The sequence below is a fragment of the Thunnus maccoyii genome, chromosome 12, assembly GCF_910596095.1.
Source record: "Thunnus maccoyii chromosome 12, fThuMac1.1, whole genome shotgun sequence".
Taxonomy (NCBI): Eukaryota; Metazoa; Chordata; class Actinopteri; order Scombriformes; family Scombridae; genus Thunnus; species Thunnus maccoyii.
In genome coordinates this window covers 18980526-18999361 of record NC_056544.1, presented here as the reverse complement: position 1 = coordinate 18999361, position 18836 = coordinate 18980526, and the positions used below count along the sequence as shown (strand labels likewise).

Sequence of the window (18836 nt, the reverse complement as noted above, 5' to 3'; positions counted from 1 at the left end):
GTAATTTGATTGGTATAACCCTCAGAGTACTGTGACACTAAATTGTGAAGGAACAGTCGATACTTTGAACAATGATGTCATAGGTCATGTGACAACAGGCCATTTTATGCAATTTGCAGGTATGGAACTTTTTGAAACTCTTCCTAGAGGAATCAACAGGTCCACCTCAAAGTGAAATCTCAAGGACTTCACAATACCAAATTGCCAAGCTTTTGAGTTTTTGCAGGAACGCTGTCGCTGATGTGGAAAATATGCATGTTTCGCAGTGAAAGATGAAGCTGTTATAACTTGACTTTACATTGTCCAATCTGCCCCAAATTTCACATGCTGGATAAGAGTCCAAGCTTGAAGACATCTACATGCCTATTTTAAGTCATAGTCATAGTGCCACCTACTGACAACACGAAGTCAGCCTTATGTGACATCATCCGATTTACATGAAATTTACATTGTTTTGTCTACACATGATATACAGCAACATGATGCATAATTAGTGGGTGTTCCCTGCTACCACATGGTGGACACAGAAAGTGATATTTAACTCCTGTGTGCAACAGCTGATATTCATGAAAATGCATATGCATGTCAGGCGATCTCCACTAATTGTGTTGTTGCATTTAAGACCCACAGCTCATTTTTGCCCCATGGTCTCCTGGCACTTTAATCCAGCCCTAGATCATTTTAATTACTGGATATAATAGAATAGAATATATAGAATACACTACTCTATATAGAATGGGATAGAATCAAATAAGCTATTTAATTATGGTTCAGAACTAAAAGCATTTACTCAAAAGAATAATCTATTGAGTAATGACAATTACACAATATTCTATTGTATAAAAATATATTCTATTTGATTATATTATACTAGAATAGAATAGAATAGAATAGAATAGAATAGAATAGAATAATCTTTAATTGCCCAAGTATGTTAGCGCATACGAGTAATGGCTATATAAAGGTGAAACCGTTTCTGTGGACTGTTAACAGAATACAAATAGTGCAAAGAAGTGAAAAGTGCAAAGAGTGCTGAAATAAATATTAAATGGTAAAAAAAAAAAAAAAAAAAAAGAGAAAAAGACGTTATTTTATATACATGTAGTAGGTAGAACATTTGAAGTTTTGGAAATGACAAGACGAGTAATTATGATTTGTTGTATTTTGCTCACCCAGAGGAGCTTTTCTATGAGATAAAAATGTAAACTTTGCAAGTAGACCAGCAACATGTTGCCACCATCAATCTGAACTCTTTGAATGCGGCACGCATGCGCAGTGCATTGACATTTTGAAGTTGCTTCTCCGGGGTGTTTGAACAGGAAGGCGGACATGTTGGCCAGGCTGTGGGAGAAAATCGGGCATCGTCTGCTGTTTTTTTCCCCCCCAAAACCTAACATACATCAAAATCCAATCTGTTTGCCTTCGATCTGAGAGATAAAGCCGTCTGGACGACGAGCAGTCGACAGTCAGTGACAGTGCACGGGGCTGCGGCGGAAGGACTGCCGTTAAACGCTGTAACGACTCCGTGTTTCAACTGATCGAAATTTGGAAGAAGCAGAAGTTTTTTTTCCCACCACTTCTACTTTTGAGCTGTCAGATTCGTTTGTCGTTTTCTGCAAGGGCCTGGCACAGATATGGGAACGGGCCCGGACTAACCCTCCCACAAACTGTGCTTTCCAAATAGACGTTACATTCAAGTTTAAGTTGCCTTTTGTTTGGATGCACCAACATTTTTAAGCCCTTATCCTCTGCGGCATCCTGCGGAGGCTGACTAATCTGTCGCCGCATTTATCTTCTACCACTGAAGTTATTTGCCACTCATACTGGGAAACATCTTTCGACACTGGAAATGTGGCTTTTGTATATTCAACGCAACCAGAAACGTTTTATCGTCTGTGAAAACTCGAGGAGAACGATGTGTTTTCTTTGAAGTGCGGCGGAAAGTTCACACGAAGAAAGGAACATTTGGCTAGCTAGCTACCGCTGGCTGCTAAGGCTAGCTAGCCAGCCTTCTGCCTCGCCAGTGAGCTTTTTTTGTTCATAACTCAACACCGGGACTGAGTTCAACAGCAAAAATGTCTGCTGGAGAAAGTCTGGGGGCTCGATTTGAAAAAATCGATGCCATGTTGAAGGACCCAAAGTCAGAAATAAATACGGATTGTCTTCTGGTAAGTTTGTAGCTTGCTAGCTGGCTAGGTAGCTAACGAGTCAGCCATTCGGGGTCAGTCTACTCCTTGGAGCAGAAATTCTTTCCGAGACCAACAAGTCGTCTCAATTGTCGCAGAAGAAATGTGTTGATATTGACGCTGACTGGCCAGTTTGGCTCACACACTAAGCCAAGTTCAAATATCTGCATGTGGGCGTATATGTCCTTAAGTATTAACGAAAACAAAACAATCAGCGGGTTGAACTCTGTTATTCTGTACTCAAATATAATATGAACTCCCAGCCAAAAACAATGAATCTGTAATTGCTAGCAGCAGGGTTTGTGTTTAATTTCCACAGCGATGGACTCTCAGTACTCAATAATTTGGTTTCCTTAAAGGAGACTAACTAATTAAAAAGCAGTGGTGTCTAAATTTGTCTGACAGATGACAACAGACACGCTTTAAGATTATTTTCTCAGATTATTCTCGGTCTAATTTACGTCAGTAGTAATACATCGTGTTATTAAATGTGATCAAGTGAAGTGGTTTCCTTGACATCTTCTTCAGTCTGATAATGGTATGTGATGTCACCAGTGTGACCTTCAGATCAATTGCAAGAGGTTGGTTAGGTGTGCTCTGTGCTGTTTTGTCTGAATTTACTTATCAAAGTTTCATTTGAAGTGATAGGCTGCCTGCAAGCTTGTTCTAACCTGCAGGCCTCCAGCTGCATCATTACACCTGTTGGCTTGAGTTCACCCTGACTGCTTCCTGTCTATGGGTGACAACTCATGAAGTGACTCTCCAGTCTATGAGAAAGAAGGCGGCTGCTGCCACGTGCTAAACCCTAAAGCAACACCTTCATAGATTTTTTTTTTATTACATGTGGCAATCCCAGGAACTGACTCACCATGGAGTGGAAGCTAAGGGGATGTTGTTGTGTCAAGTGTTTGTTGATATCGGGAGCGTTTTGGCTTGGGTGACAGTGGCACTGAATGTTTTCACAAGGATTTGGCCCTTGGTGACTCACAAGAGCAGTTGCACTCAGATATATAGTGTGATGAAGCCAGATATTCATGTGGGTAATTGGATGGAAAGTTCTGGCCTGAATTTTCAGGGATTGACCTTGGTACCTCTGTTTTGGTGCCCATGTTTTGAAAACTCAGACATACCCGCCTGAGTTTTCACTTAGGGTTCACTGTTTGAAGTAGCAAGGGATGACTGGTAGTTACGGATCTCTGTATACAGTAGTTTCATTGTAACTCATTCAGGTGTTGTGCGCATAAGGTCATACTCTTTAATTAATGACCCCTGTATCTTGAATGTGTGACATAAGTGTTTTAGCAGGTAGATTGTCTTAGGGACATCATGGAAACTGTTTTTGGGAAGGGGGCTTGTCCTTAAATCCCACCTACACACCTAACTTGGAGTATTTGTGTATAACCTTCTGTGGATAGCTTTCTTTTGAAAAGAAAACTTGCTTAGTCTCTGTGACCTCCCATCCTGTTGCAGAAAGAGCCAATTAAACTCACCTAAAAGTGCACATGCTCTGCATTTTTAATGGCAAAAAGCTGTGGGGACTGTTCCTGCTGGCAGCCACACACACAAGGGTGTTGTTCCTCTTTTTTCCCCTCTCTGCAATCTCCCTTGATCAATGAATGGAGGCCTTTTGCCGAGGCTCTCTCTGCCACCATGCAACTCCACCCACAGCTTAATAAAATTCCATGCTAATCAAATAACCTCTTGTCTTTGACTGGCCTGGAGTTCCCTGTGTGTCCCAAAGCCATTCTGCACGTCTGGAGAGAGTTGAGACCAGGCAGGCTGCTCTGAGGTAGCTGGGTGTGGGCTCTGCTCTCTACCCATAAACCAAAATTATGTGGACTGAAGACTCATGTTTCTGAAGGCCGTGAATCAGGACATTTAACTCATAAAGCAGCCAACATGCTTGGCTATGAGTAATAGGTTCCATCAGAACGCACAATGCAAGCCTCTTACTGGCTGTGTTTCTGTACCTGAGTCTTGAGCTGGCACTGCTTTCTGTCTCAAGTATAGCACTGTTGTGATTCTAGTTTTCTTCCCAGAGAAGCCTGGCCTGTGTTGCGTGATGGTGACGTTTGGCCTGCACCTTACCACTCAGCTCTGGGCCGGCCTATCAAGCCCTGTATTCCAACCCTGTCGCCCCTTATCTTTACCCCCCTAAATAAATCCTGCTTGGAAAGAAGAGCGCCTTATCTGGATGGGCTGCCCCCTCCCCAATCATTGTGCTCAAGGCAGGCTTCTAAAGAGCCAATCTGTACAGACAGAATTCCTGACATTGTGATGGGAAAGCTTGCTGACATTAAGGGTCCCAGAATTGATATGTTTTTCTGTTGACAACGACCGATAGCTTCCATTAGATCCTTCTTTCATAGTATATGCCTGGATTGAACATCCTCACATTAGTTTGTGTCTCTGAACGTTAGCATACAGGAAATAGGATGTTAGTACATTTGTGAAAATACTGAATACGCCTTCAGTGGTAGAGTATGTTTATCATTTGGTAAATTAGAATGGTTGGGTTGATATGTTGGAACTTGTTTTGCATGGGCTTTGCCTCTATTTGAACGATATATAAAGGCTTCCTGGCATAGTCTTTGTTCTTACTTTGACACTTGAGGTGCATTAGCTACTCTGTGTTTTGATCTGTCTTTCATCTGTTATTTGGACTCTAAATCTGTAATAAGAGTAATTACAGGAAGCGACAAGGCCAGTAAACCAGATTTGTAGACAGTGATTGTGTGACTGCTACATGAACATGTTCAGATGGATGCTCTTTTATTAAAGTGATTTAGAATATGAGTGAAGCTGAAATTTTAAAATCATAAACAGTGTTAATAGTAGTTAATGTGGTAGATACAAAAAGGCTTTAATTCATATACACTTCTGAAATACAATAAGTATGAGCTAATTTACAATGCAGAAACACTTTATTAAATGAGTGGAATAATTAGTGTATTAAAATGATATTTGCAGATTAATACCTGCTAGTATTTGTCTTCCCACAACAATGTCAGTTTAACTGATTGAAAGAGGTGCTTATTTTACTGCTTAAGCCATTATAACTAATCAGTGGTGCTGTGTGGCAATGAATCTATGGAATAAGAATGGCTAATGTGAACATTATATGCTTATTTTAACTTATTTGCTCAATGACGGTCACATTGCCACTGTTGGCATGCCGCATGATTTCCATCTCCAAGTGTATTCGAGTCCCAGACACCTACGCCCATGCTTTGGCATTCAAAGTAAACCGTCATATAGCAAAACCAGGGTCTACAGATGGTGTCCATGAGCTTTTGTGCAGGCAAAGGGACAGTCCCCAGTCACGACTGTCTAAAATCGAGCCTTCAGAATCATTAGATGGATCATTTTACTGGTGTGCTTTTAGTCGTCTCGCATAGTAAATCTGCTGAGGCCCAGCTTAAGTAACAGCCAGAGTACAGTCAATTCTTGCCCTTGTTTAAGTGACCTTTGTCTTTAATGGGCGATTCTTACCTGCAAGGTGTTGTCTGCACTGATAATGCAACTATAGTTGGTATTGATTCAAGACTTAGTGACAGATCTGCACAGTTGAGAGGAAAATGATGTCTACTTTCTTCTTAGCATGTGGGCCTATGTGTCAATAGACCAGGATTATTGCTATATGTTTGCTGAATATCAAGTCAAAATAATTAATGCTTTTTTACAGGGAGAGCTCTACCATTTCCTTAACCTAAAACCTGAGGATGTAGTAAAATTAAATTATTCAACGTCATTTTCTGTACCTATTCATTTAGAAAGCACGAGATGACTCATTATCGTTCTGTAAATGACTATACTGGTGGTTTTTATGTTTAAGCCTGTTGAAGTTGCTTAAAATTTGCTTTTACTCTATGTTAGTTGTGACTGTTTAACCAAGCATCACAACCTTTTGATGCATAATTAAGATTTAGCAAGTATAACACTGATGACTGAGGCAAATGTGAAATAATATTTTGATGATTTTTTTTTTTCTTTGTCATGTTGCCCAGCCTTGTTGTTGTCACACGGTAATGCGGCTGCCAGGAATGACAGATTTGGAAACAACTACTGGAATCTTGGATGCCAGAGCATCGTTGAATGCACCACCACTTTATTTGCAAATTGTCTCCGCTCACAGCTACATTATATCTTGCAAGGCTAATATAACTTTGATAAAAAAAAAATAAGTGATTAAATTTTCATGGTGGTGGACTGCTTCAAGTCTCTGCAAGTTAATTTTCACAGCTTGCTGTCTGGAAGCAGGAAAATCAGTCGAATAAAGTTTGGTAGGCTTTGGAAAATAGACAGAAATTTTTGTAAACAACGTCTAAGTTAGTTATTGGTTAAAACACCGGGAAAACCACTGGCCTGGTCTATAATGATGAATTCCATCTCAAGTTGAAAAACACATATTTGTAGTAATGGTTATTGTCAGCATTTGATCCATCCCTATTGTCAGAAAGGTTCAGGGCTGTCGGTTGTAAACTGCTCTCCTCAGCTATTCGGCTATGGGAAAAACAATTGGCTGAGCTATTTGTAGCTCTGCATTCCCTCAACTGACTGATTATGTGCAGGAATGCATACTAAAATGATCCACTCTTTTAATAATGGAACGCTTTTTCCTTTGATTTACCCATTGAACTTTACAGCCTCCTGCTTTTTTTTTTAATCTTAGTTATTAAGGGCTAAAATCCAGTTATTTTGTCCCACTTACAAAGGACTCTGCGACCCCTATCCAGTCAAGATGGTCTAAGTGAACTGAGTGAATGTTTAATAAGATAGTTATTTGTTCGGGTAAGGTCAGAAATCCTGGGCAATGCAGGAAAGGAGACTTGAGTTTTGCTTGAGAATCCAGAGCTCAGTCAGTGGAAACACGTGAGCGCTCTTCACTGTTGAAATAACTCAATTATATTTTGACATGAAAGCATTTGTGACAGTGATTCTCGCTCACTGGGACCTCATAAGGAAATGGAATGCCCCTGTTTTGCCACCCCTGGGTTCACTGTCACTGCCATTTATCCAGTAGAGTTGTTAGATATGCAGGCTTTCTAGGTAAGTGGGATTTCCTGTCAGTAGATATTATATACAGCAGGACTACGCAAAAGGAGTTCGGACTAAGTGCATAGTATGAAAAAAAACTTGAGTGAAACTGACTGATGAGTTCCTAAGTTTTCCAAATTGATATATCCCAGAACAGATGATTTGTATCCCCTTACATTTCTATTTGTACCTGAAAGCTTTCAGCAAGGAAGTAATGTGGTATTTTAATGCTTTGAATGGCTTCATTGGCTTGTGTGATCCCATTCGTGTTTACACGGGGCCCAGCCTGCAATGAAACTGCCTTTATTTGCATTGCAAACCGAATGGCTGTCTGCACAATTGCTCACATGTGGAAAGCATATTGTCTTGAAGGAGGTGGCAGAAAAGGAAGTGAGAAGTAGGGCTCGACTCAGGCCAGTCCACATGCCTTGTTCTGGCATGCAGAAAGGGATGATGTGGATGAATCTCCCATGGAAATTTTAACTCAGACTTAAATGTCTGGAAAAGAGCTTGTGTGTTGTGTGTGTGTGTATGTGTGTGTGTGTGTGTGGATTTCTCTCCCCTAAAGCTTAAAGAAATAATTGCCATATGTAATGTCAACCACTGGTATTGCTATACACATTTTTTAAAACTTGCATAATTACCACATTCCATTAATAGTGCGACGAGATGGTTTTTCATGTTATTATTATTATTATTTAGTAATCCCAGAGATGTGTCGCCCTCTGCCTGAAGCAGCATCAGCAGAAATAGGATAACATGGAGCCCTGCAAGCTCTAGTTTTTCCCAGTGATTTTTTTTTTTTTTTTTTCCCCAAGACTGCCACATAATGAAACATAGCCTGTGGCCTGCTACCGCCCAGTGCTTATTGCACTGAGTGAATTTCATGCACGGTTTTGCTCTGCTTCTATTAGGGTAGATTGTTGGAATATTGCTTATGTTAAGCTTTAAATATATAGTTATCAGGGGTGTAACGGTACGTGAATTTGTCCCGACCCATCAAGGTTCGGACGTTACAGTTCGGTGCATGCAGTCTAACGAAGAATATGATCTCTGACCCAAACGATTACTGTCAAAATAGTTTAATAATCCACTTACTCCGACGTGCAGAACAATGATTCTAGAGCACAAGTTCCACCCGGCAAGTTTTGGCAGCGCACCACTTACGACTGTAGCACGCTCATGTATAGTATGTATGCTAGCCGGCTTAGCCCAGGTAGCCTGGTTACCCTGTGGTGTCGCTACATCAGAATGACAAATGAGAGACCCATAACACTGACCGAGTGCAACACTATTATTAAAATAGGCTCTGTTATCTCCGTAGTAAAACGATACCGTATCTCCCCGTCCCCCTCCCCTCTCTCTGACGGTCGGCTTTTCACTCTGCCTTTTGAATGAAGCCATTCATTCAACAATAAACACATTTGATTTCTGACGTGTTCACACAGCACGTCATAAGAACCCGTACTGAGGGAGAAAAAATGTAGTTAAAAAGTAAAAGTGAAGTATAGTTAAAATAGTTGTTTGGTCCTTCTGGCTGATGTATTATTATATTTGACATCATTATATTATTAATATTGAAGCATCAGTGTTAGAGCAGCATGTTACTGTTGCAGCTGCTGGAGGTGGAGCTAGTTTCAACTACTTTATATACAGTTAGACCATAAATTATCATATAAAACAGCTGTCAGCAGGTGTGCTGACTCAGAAAGTTTGTTTGTTTTTCCACTGCAGTAAAACTTTTGTTTTAAACTGATGAGTCATTGTTGGATGTTTACATTTTTAAAAATAAGGACCAAAATATTATTTTCTACCTTTCTACCAGCCATAGTGTCTCTAAGGTTTTGCGCTTGATTAATATTGTTGATTAATATATTCTTGCCTGGTTGATTCTTGCTGTCTCTACAAAGTATTATGATATCTTGGTGGCTATTGGCTACATCCATATGGACTTAGAATTTAGGCCCTTGTTGTATTATTACTATTCATTTGCAGCACTGTATCATTTTTTTCCCCCATTTCATACTTACACATATTTATTGTTGATGCTTTGTTTCCTTCTGTTTGCCTGTAAACAGAAACCTTCAGTTCCTGAAATTTTCACAGCCTCAAATTCAGTACATGTGCTTCACAGTTTCACCTCTGTGAAATTAATGTGAATTACTAGCCAAGAAAGAGTGTCGTCAGTGATTCTGGACCATCACACTTATATTTGTTAGCATAGCCCGGGGATGATTTTTGGCTGAGCCATGTTGGGGCTATTGGCTGCTCCATCTGGTCCGTTGGCAGAGTGGTCTGAGAGTCAAAGCCAGACAACACAGATGATGTTTGGTCATTGAACTACAACCTTGATGATCACAAATTAGCCACCAGACTACAGTATATTTAATATTTATATATTAAACCTGGTGACCTTACTTCTGTGTGTGTGATGTGTTAATAAACAAACACAGAGTCTGTTTAATATTGCAGACAAACTGATGTTGATACATTGATGTGAGGAATTGAAGTTTGGTCTTTGAAAGCCTCTGATTTTTATTTTTTTTTTCAGTGTCACTTATTAGATATGCTGGATTAGCATCTAGAAAATTTACCATGTCATCATATATTATGGCGATAGAGGATTTTATCTATATCGCCCACTCTTAACACCTCCGTATCTCTAAATACAATCCCCCACAAATACCTTGACACAGTCCCTCTTTCCACTAGGATCACCAGTAGAAACCACAGCGCAGATGCAAATGCTGAGATTCAAACTCGGAACAGTTGCTTCTCACACAGCCATTGTTATTCACACTTACTGCTTTAAATTGCAGATTTAATATAGCGCAGTTTGTTCCGTAAAATCAGCTACATGTAACAATTAAAGTCTGTAGTTTGTGCTACAGTGTGCTTTCCCACTCACTATACCTGGTTCTTTTGTCACTGGAGATTCTTAGCCTTGGCTGTCTTCTGATTTTTTTCTTTGTTTTTTCCTTCATTTGTTCTCCCATTGGAGTAGCCGGCCCCACATGCACAGCCCTCCACTCCCTCCTCCTTTCCGTCATAGTGTTAAGCACTAGTACTGATTGAAAATAAGGCTCACTATGTGACTCTGTACTTGGGATGGATTTTTTTTTTTTTTTTTTCTCCCTCCCTTCCTTCACTTTTTGTTGAGAACTTGTTTGGCCACATACCTAAAATAGCTCTCTGACGTGTACAGTCCTGTTAAGGAATGTTACTGTGGCTGTCCAGAGTTCTCTGCGGCAGGAAGTTATGCAAACGTGCATTGCTGAGCACAGAGCCTTGTGATTAGGGTCCTGAAGGACTCAGTTCTTCAGGTTTTTTTTTTTTCCAGTGCAGGCTGGCTGGATACTCAATGGCCAACAAGGCCCCCTTTTTCTCCCAGCCAGTGGTCTATCTATGTGTGAATTCTCCCTTCTGAAAGTTGGCTTAAAGCTTTTTTTTTTAAAGCTCAGCAGATGATGGCTCTCAGCGTCGCCATGTGTGTCGATTACAACCTCCTCTCTCATTAATTTCCCTCATTCTGTCCCAGTGAATGTCTCCGTCGCTTTTATCCTTCCCACCAGCCATTCTTCACCTCCCATTTTCCCTTTTTTTTTCCCCTCCCACCTGCCTTCTCCCCTGCTTCCACCCATCCCAGAGGGCGTTTGCTTGTTTTATGTCTCATAGAGGGGGGTACGGCCCTGACCGCCACTGCTGAGCACAAGCAGCAGAGTTACTTAAGAGGATTCCTCTCCTTGTCTGAGCTGCTGATTCACCATGTGTCATCATTGTTTTGCTCAGAGGTGCAAAAAAGAAATGTGTCACTAGTTAACAGAAGATCATTCACAGTACAGGAATGACAAGATTCCTGGTCTGATAGTGAGTTCAGGGATGATGTATCTTGCATCTACAAGTGAAATGAAGTGGGTTTATTTTTATTATAAGCAATTTAGTTGTAGTATTTTTTTTCTCTGACTTTTTGAAGAAAGCAAACGTAGGCTAGTTGACCTGTAACAAAGTGGCAAAAGATACTCCGTTTCAACATCTGGCTCACACTTGCTGGAAGGAATGCATAACAGTATGTGGTGTTCAAGTGTTTGTGTGCCTGTCTTGTTGCAGCCATTCTGGATTATGGAAGATTAGATTAAATCCCGCCAGTAGCACTTATGCTCCTACCTAGCTCAAGGCAAGATAGCCTGTACTGTTTGTTTACAAATCGCAGAATTCCAATATCGTAGATTTCCAAGAAGGATATCTTATCTCTTCAATTACATCGACACCATCATACTCAGCCCCGTCTTCACACCTCACAGGAATGATGCTACTCAAGTTATTATGAAAGCGCTTCCTAATGAGGGTCAGGAACCGGTGAAGAAGGAGTAGCTTCTGTGTTTTCAGTGGGTGTTGCAGCCTTGTATTGTTAAGTCACACAGTTGACCTCACTGTATGGTTATTGTTAGGCACCACCCTGTTGCCTCAGTCATCAAAAGGTACTTAGTTCCTTCAGTTGCTTTTATTAGAAACTTTGTAACCAGGGTGGGAAATATGGCTTTTGGGTCATCCAGCCAGAATGACAGTTGGGTTTTTGAAATGTACCAGGCGTTCGCTTTTTCCATCCACCATTTTTTTTTTTTTTTTTATGCAAATTGAAATAATTTTCATAATGTCTGTGTCTGCATTATTGGCTCCAGAATAGATTTTCCAGTAATATAACTCATGAATCCAATTCTATCCAGCAGCTGACTCTAGCGTCTGGACGTCATAACCTTTTCACAGCAGGCTTATTTCACGTCATTTCAGCTGCATGGCCATCCATCATGTAACTGACAACATTAAAACCAGACCTGTTCGGTTACTCGTTCTGTAATATGCTTGTTATTGTATTAACTAAACCCAAATGAAAGCAGATTTTCCAATCCCTCATGTATACTTAGTCGGCATGCATTTTAAATATCGTCTTCTAGCATTAAACTGGACTTACAACCATGATTCAGTGATTTTTACATAGACCTTTGCAGACTACATGCAACTAGTAGATCTGTTATTAATCCCTGTAACACACTGTGAATGTTTACAGTAGCAGTGAAATCCGGCTCTTTGTAATAAGCTAAAAACCTCCCAGACATTATTAATGTAATCCAGGCTTGAAACTAGCTTTGTGCAGAAGTGACCGCTCAAAGCTGTCCCACAGAGACAAACAGCCTGACCGGACACTGTGTTTGCCTTTTTTTTTTACATGTTGCCTGTGATGTTAGGAGTAGTAGAGACTGTGTAGCTTTTTTTTTTTTTCCTGCTTGTTAACCCTTCTCTTCTCTCTTCAGGATGGCTTGGATGCACTGGTGTACGACCTTGACTTCCCTGCCCTGAGGAAAAACAAGAGCATTGACAACTTTTTGAATAGATGTAAGTAGCCCCTCGTCATTGCTTTTCCCCCTCGTACATCCTCTTTTAAATGTCGATCCCTCCGTGTCTCTCGCTTTAACCATTTGTGCTTTGCAGTCCCCCTGTTACATATGGGTATAAGCCCAGGCCCAGAAAAAGAAGGCTGTTTTTGGGTCACCGCCTCTATGCAGGCTTGGACACAATAGGTGTCTGCTGCTTAGTGTCCCCAACAAAGGGGCTTTCATAAATGGCTGGTGACCCACATGATGCCTGTCGGGATGGCTCCTCTTTTTTTTTTTTTTTTTTTTTTTGCGGTGCCCTTACACTGGGGAACCCCCATCTAACTATGCGTTAGACAAACCAGAACATACACTACCAAAGCTGATAGTGAAGCTTAATCTAACTCAGACTGGCTCACCTTGATACAACGGCACAAGCATTTACATTTCTAAGAGTTAGCAACTAACATGTTAATCGCAGAACTTGTTTTCTCTTCTTTTTTTTTGAGCCAACGATGACTGGGGTGGGGGCAGGGTATCAGTGTTGATCTTGGGGAATATTTGTCTTCTGAATTACATATAGACAAACATATATTACATATAGAGAAACATATAATTTAACAAAACACCTATAACCAAACATATGCTTACTCTCCCTGCCTCCTCTGTCTTCATCCCTTATCATAACCCAACATATTCTCCCTCCCTTTGTAGTATGTTTTGCAGCCTTCCGTAACACTTTTTTTTTCTCACAGAGACTCTTCATAGCTCTCCTTTAAAGAAAGAAACCCGTGCACAGGGCATGAGAATTGTATTCACATGCGGAATGAATCGGGAAGGGGTTGCTTTCACGGGGAAGTGATCGGTGCTCCGCGTTCACTGTGCGCTCTTTGTGATAGACGTCACAGATTGTCGCACGTATAAACTTCTCTCACTATGTCCACAGTGGCAGAAATACATTACCCTGATTCAATCATATACTAATTTGTAATGACTGTAGTTGAGGTGGGGGCAGCCTGCCTTATGAAAACATAGCTGAGAGGAAATGTTATTCTCCCTTGGCTCCATGTTAAAGAGTTGAGGGTTTATTTTAGTCCATGTAATGGCATTTAATGTAGCCTTAACAGGACCTATAAGCTTTTTTATCAGAAAATATTTAATGTTTCTTATTTGAATATCAACCCGAGCTTCTGCGAACCCTTCGGCAAAAACTGCCATTACGCATCTCCTCAATTACTCTTGGTACAGTACTTGTGTGTGTATAGCAGCCAAGTGTTGGAACTGCATTGATGGATATGGAGTAATGGACTGGCTGTCTTGTGAGACACTGGTCCTCAATGGCATTTGTTGCCTGAAGGGCTCTTTACTCTGAATTCCTCCCTCCATGTATTGCGCTTTGCACCCCGATCATATCAGCTGATTGCTCTACTCTATGTATGCGTGGATCTACTGGAAATAACCTTCCTCTAACCCCGCACACACACACACACACACACACAAAGTATATTCTCTGTAACAGCAACATAAAATCCTATTTGTACCATTTCTAAACATGGTTTCTGTGTTATTTTTGCCCTCTGGGATTTTTCAAGTAGGGATCATGATTTTGGGAACCTCTGGAAGTGGAAATGACTCACTCTGAAATGTTCTTATTCTAATAGCACAGCTCTTGGTTTTTTATTTTTAGATCAATTGAACTCGGATGCCTCTACGCCCCCCCTTTTCCATGCATTCCCGTGCCAGTTGTGACCCATGTGAATTGAAAATTATCCCTCTAGTTCAACTATGACCAAATTTGGCTGAACAGTGTATACAATCTCCCCTAGGGGAGCTAGCATTGCTACATCAGGGAGAGGCCAACTCTCAGTAAGCAACAAACTTTTCCCTAAACAGCATCCCTCAGCTGTGCAGAGGCGCTGTCCGCTTTTTCTGTTCTGTTTGTCAAGAGGCTGGATATTCTTATGAAAGTCAGCCTCTGCTATATGTAAACATTACATGACAACTAAAATGTGGTAACATTACAAAAATAGGATAGCAGGGCACTGATTTGACTCGAAACGCAACCACAATAGACTGTATTTTAATCAGAAAAAACAGGATACATACGTGTCGGCTCTTTTAGGCACTTACAGTATTCACTTTGAGTTGCTGATTATGTCACCTATAGATTCGGGCTGTGATGCCTCAGCTTCATCATGTGAGGTCAATGCAATAAGTTGCTGAGTATAGTGTCCTGCATAGCGTCTATTTTCTATTAACGTTTTTGTTTGCTTGTTTGTTTTTCCAGATAAGGAAACCATTAGTAAAATCCGTGACCTACGCATGAAAGCGGAAGACTATGAGGTGGTTAAAGTTATCGGGAGGGGTGCGTTTGGAGAGGTGCAATTGGTAAGTATGCCATCTTGTGCTTTTTTGAATAACACTGTATCTATAAACATTTTAAGTATTGCAGTGGTATAATTAATACACGTTTTGCTCTGAAACTACTTAAGTTTGTGATTGAGCATCACTCGATCGTCACCTCTTCATCTTTTCCAGGTAAGACACAAAGCCACATGCAAGGTATACGCCATGAAGCTGCTGAGCAAGTTTGAGATGATCAAAAGGTCGGACTCTGCTTTCTTTTGGGAGGAGAGGGACATCATGGCTTTTGCCAACAGCTCATGGGTGGTGCAGGTAAAAAGCATCTAAAACTACTTAAGCAGTATTATGTGCAGGTCACATACATAAGCTATCATTCATGAATAGCACTGACTAATAATATCTCCCTCTCTTCCACTCCGCAGCTCTTTTTTGCCTTCCAGGATGACCGCTACCTCTACATGGTGATGGAATACATGCCCGGTGGCGACTTGGTTAACCTGATGAGCAACTATGACGTCCCAGAGAAATGGGCCCGCTTTTACACGGCTGAGGTGGTGCTGGCTCTGGACGGTATCCATTCTATGGGCTTCATTCACAGGTAACGGCAAAAATTCTGCCTTTTCCTCATCTCCTTATTTTTATTCTTCGGTTGGTTTTCAGATTCAGCTGCAGTCAAACAGCAATGCAAATATTGTTTCTTACCTTTGTGAAGTAATCCTTAAGCCTTTAAACTCTGCTTGGAAGTGCTTGTGAAATGTCGAGATGAAAATATAAAATTTATCTTTGATGGTTTTTGTACATGTGGTGGTAACTTATGATCTAAGGGGGCATTGTAATAAGCAGGAAATTATCCACTTGTTATACTGTTTTTAACATTAATGCTAGTTGCATACGAGTGTTGTAGCTTCTGCATACTTCATTGCTGCATGTGTTTAAAAACTGAGACTCCTAAAAAGAAATATCTCTTGTATTGCGGCATCAATTTTGATCCTGTTTTTTAAAAACAAACAAAAAAAACATGGATGCACTGGTGCACAATAATATCGGCACGTTATCGGTATCGGCTGATGAAGGCCAAAATTAACATTTCTGACGATATAACAGGCATATTCGTCGCCTTCTCCACTGCTGCCTGACGGTAATTCCCTCAGCGGACTATTTGACCTTTACGGTCCTGCTGCTTCCTCTGCAATCTCCACTCCATTCGCTGCTTTTTCTCACTTAAACCTGAATAACAAACCGGGGGTCGGTTCTCCAGTTGGATCCACATGGAGAGCTGGGGATAGCTGGGGCGCTAGCGGAGGCTAGCTGGCTGTGTTTCTCTCCAGCAATGCTGCAGCTAACGCTCCGCTAACCTCCCAGCTAGCCCCGGTTCTCTGTGCGGATCCAACTAGAGCAACAACCCCTGGTTTGTTATTCAGGTTAAAGTGGGAAGAAGCAGCAGGTCTGTTGGTCCACTGAGTGAAGTGGAGCCTGCGGAGGAAGCACCAGGACGGTCAGAGTACAAAAACTTCCACACTGAATTTATTTTTTAATCACAAAACTAGTGTTTGCTCAATTTCATGTCATGTCATATGTCATGCATTCTTTTTTATGTTTTTCGTTGTGTTTTAGTATAATATATAGGTTCTCTACCTCTATCCCAAACCACTTATAGGCAAGTGGTAGTTGCTTTAATTGTTGTCATTTCTGTTGTGTTCTTACAGCAATTATTTGGGATTTAAATTCTGATTTATGTACTGTAGCTACTTTTCTATTTCACACCCTCAAGCACTTCTAATCTTAACCGTAGACATAAACACGTGAAGTGCTTCAGTTTCCTTGTTAAATGCTTGAGTTTAATGTATTATTTGTGTGTTGATTTCACTTTATTTTTTCCTTCTCAGGGACGTGAAGCCTGATAACATGTTACTAGACAAAGCAGGCCACTTAAAACTGGCAGACTTTGGGACCTGCATGAAAATGAACAAGGTATCAGTTCATTTTCCCTCAAAAAAAAAACAACTGTTCTCACACCACATAGATGAGGATAATTCAAGTGTGAAAGTTCAAATAGTCTTGATTGCTTATGATAAACATCGTGGACTCTGCTCCATTTTTGACAATTTATTTTAGGGGAATTATCTCTACAAAGTAATAAAAAAAGGGGAGATTTAAAAAAATATTTTTCCTCTTTCAGGATGGTATGGTACGATGTGACACAGCAGTGGGAACTCCTGATTACATTTCACCTGAGGTACTGAAATCCCAAGGAGGAGATGGCTACTACGGCAGAGAGTGTGACTGGTGGTCAGTGGGAGTGTTCCTGTACGAAATGCTAGTTGGTGAGTTTTTTTTTAATAAATCATAACGAAACCCTGGTAAAGTTTTACCTTAATATCCATTTAAAAAAAAAAGACTTTCTGCATCTTTTCCTGTTTTCCTGTATGTTTTCTGAAATTTCTTCTTACTGTGGAGATATCTGTAACCCATGGCTCTCTTTTTTTTTCTTAGGTGACACACCTTTCTATGCAGACTCACTGGTTGGGACATACAGCAAAATTATGAACCACAAGAACGCCCTGACCTTTCCCGATGACAGCGACATCTCCAATGATGCCAAGAATCTCATCTGTGCTTTCCTGACTGACAGGTTAGATGTGACTTACCAAGAAGTGACTTACCGAACACTGAATCACGAAGAGGGTTCATACCTTAAAACCCTCTCCTTGTTTGGACATTGATTGTTCTCTGGCTTATGAGACGCTCTGTGGAAGGAATCTTGGTAGAAATATACATTATAACATAAAAGATATTTGGGTTGGATGTAACGGGACAGAGTGCACAGTGAACTCAGCAGCTACACATTTCTCCCTTCTCTGTTTCTCTTTTTTGCGTCTTCAGGTTAGGCTAACCCATTGTTGCTAACTTTAGAGCTAACCCCCTTCACTTTTCCAGCACTTGGGGAAACAACAGACATGACTTTTTAGCATTTATTAACTCACACACTGGAGTCTGTACTGTACATTTACTTCCAGATTGACAACTTACTGCTAACCTTTTCCTCTGCTCCGCTCGCATCCACCGTTACTTTCTTGCCACTCACTCTTTCCCACTTGCTACACAGACATACTACCCAATGCCTTATTCCTTAACGGAGTTACGCTACCAATAGTTTCCCAGGCAACGACACAGAGGTTGACTCACGTACCGGAACAGCGCTGCACAGGGACTCCCAAACGCTATTGATATCCGAATGAATGGATTATATTATTTTTGGCATCAAATATAGGAGAAACACTGATTCAGTAAACTCTCAGTAAACGTTGGGTACAGTTAGACCTAGGAGTCTCCATTAGGTTGGGCTTGAGTTCAAAGTTCTGAAAACAACAGAGGTGTTTTGAATACATCCCCATTTTCACAGGTAATTTGTTAGTCTGTCCCTCCCACCGCAGGAAATAACAGATTAATCCTGGAAGGCTGTTGATGTAGCACTTTTCCACTTATGAAAGTAACACAGCAATTATTTGACCAATGAGAATTTGATTGGACGAGACCAACTAGTCTACCAGGAGACTCCAGCCCTAAAACTAAGTATGTCCTTCCTTACCCCTACAGGGAGGTTCGTCTCGGCCGTAACGGTGTAGATGAGATCAAGAGGCATCCTTTCTTCAAGAATGATCAGTGGACATGGGAGAACATCAGAGAAAGTAAGAACATTTTCACCTCTCTTTTCATTTGGCAGCGTGCACACTGTTACTGCAATAGGCCAATAGGCCATCATGTTTTCCATTTGACCTACTACAGACAGTTGCAGGAAATTCTTGTAGACGAGGCATTCATTCAGTATCCTCTCCAAGACCCAACGCAATTCCTGCTCAGAGTAATAATTGGCAGCACA

At 40.8% G+C, this 18836-nt stretch overlaps 1 protein-coding gene across 2 annotated transcripts in view; it reads left to right on the top strand.

The window, feature by feature from the left end:
• The first annotated feature begins 1278 nt into the window (after positions 1 to 1278).
• rock1 (Rho-associated, coiled-coil containing protein kinase 1) overlaps positions 1279 to 18836 on the top strand; it is a 30949-nt gene continuing 13391 nt past the window's right edge. The window contains exons 1-9 of one of the 2 annotated variants that reach the window (XM_042428894.1): positions 1279 to 2168; positions 12533 to 12614; positions 14880 to 14980; positions 15131 to 15268; positions 15379 to 15554; positions 16843 to 16927; positions 17136 to 17280; positions 17450 to 17588; positions 18554 to 18645. In XM_042428894.1, coding sequence (XP_042284828.1) covers positions 2076 to 2168; positions 12533 to 12614; positions 14880 to 14980; positions 15131 to 15268; positions 15379 to 15554; positions 16843 to 16927; positions 17136 to 17280; positions 17450 to 17588; positions 18554 to 18645 — 1051 coding nt within the window. In that variant the 5' untranslated portion in view covers positions 1279 to 2075. The remainder of the gene's footprint in view (positions 2169 to 12532; positions 12615 to 14879; positions 14981 to 15130; positions 15269 to 15378; positions 15555 to 16842; positions 16928 to 17135; positions 17281 to 17449; positions 17589 to 18553; positions 18646 to 18836) is intronic. The other variant, XM_042428895.1, reaches the window with a different exon arrangement.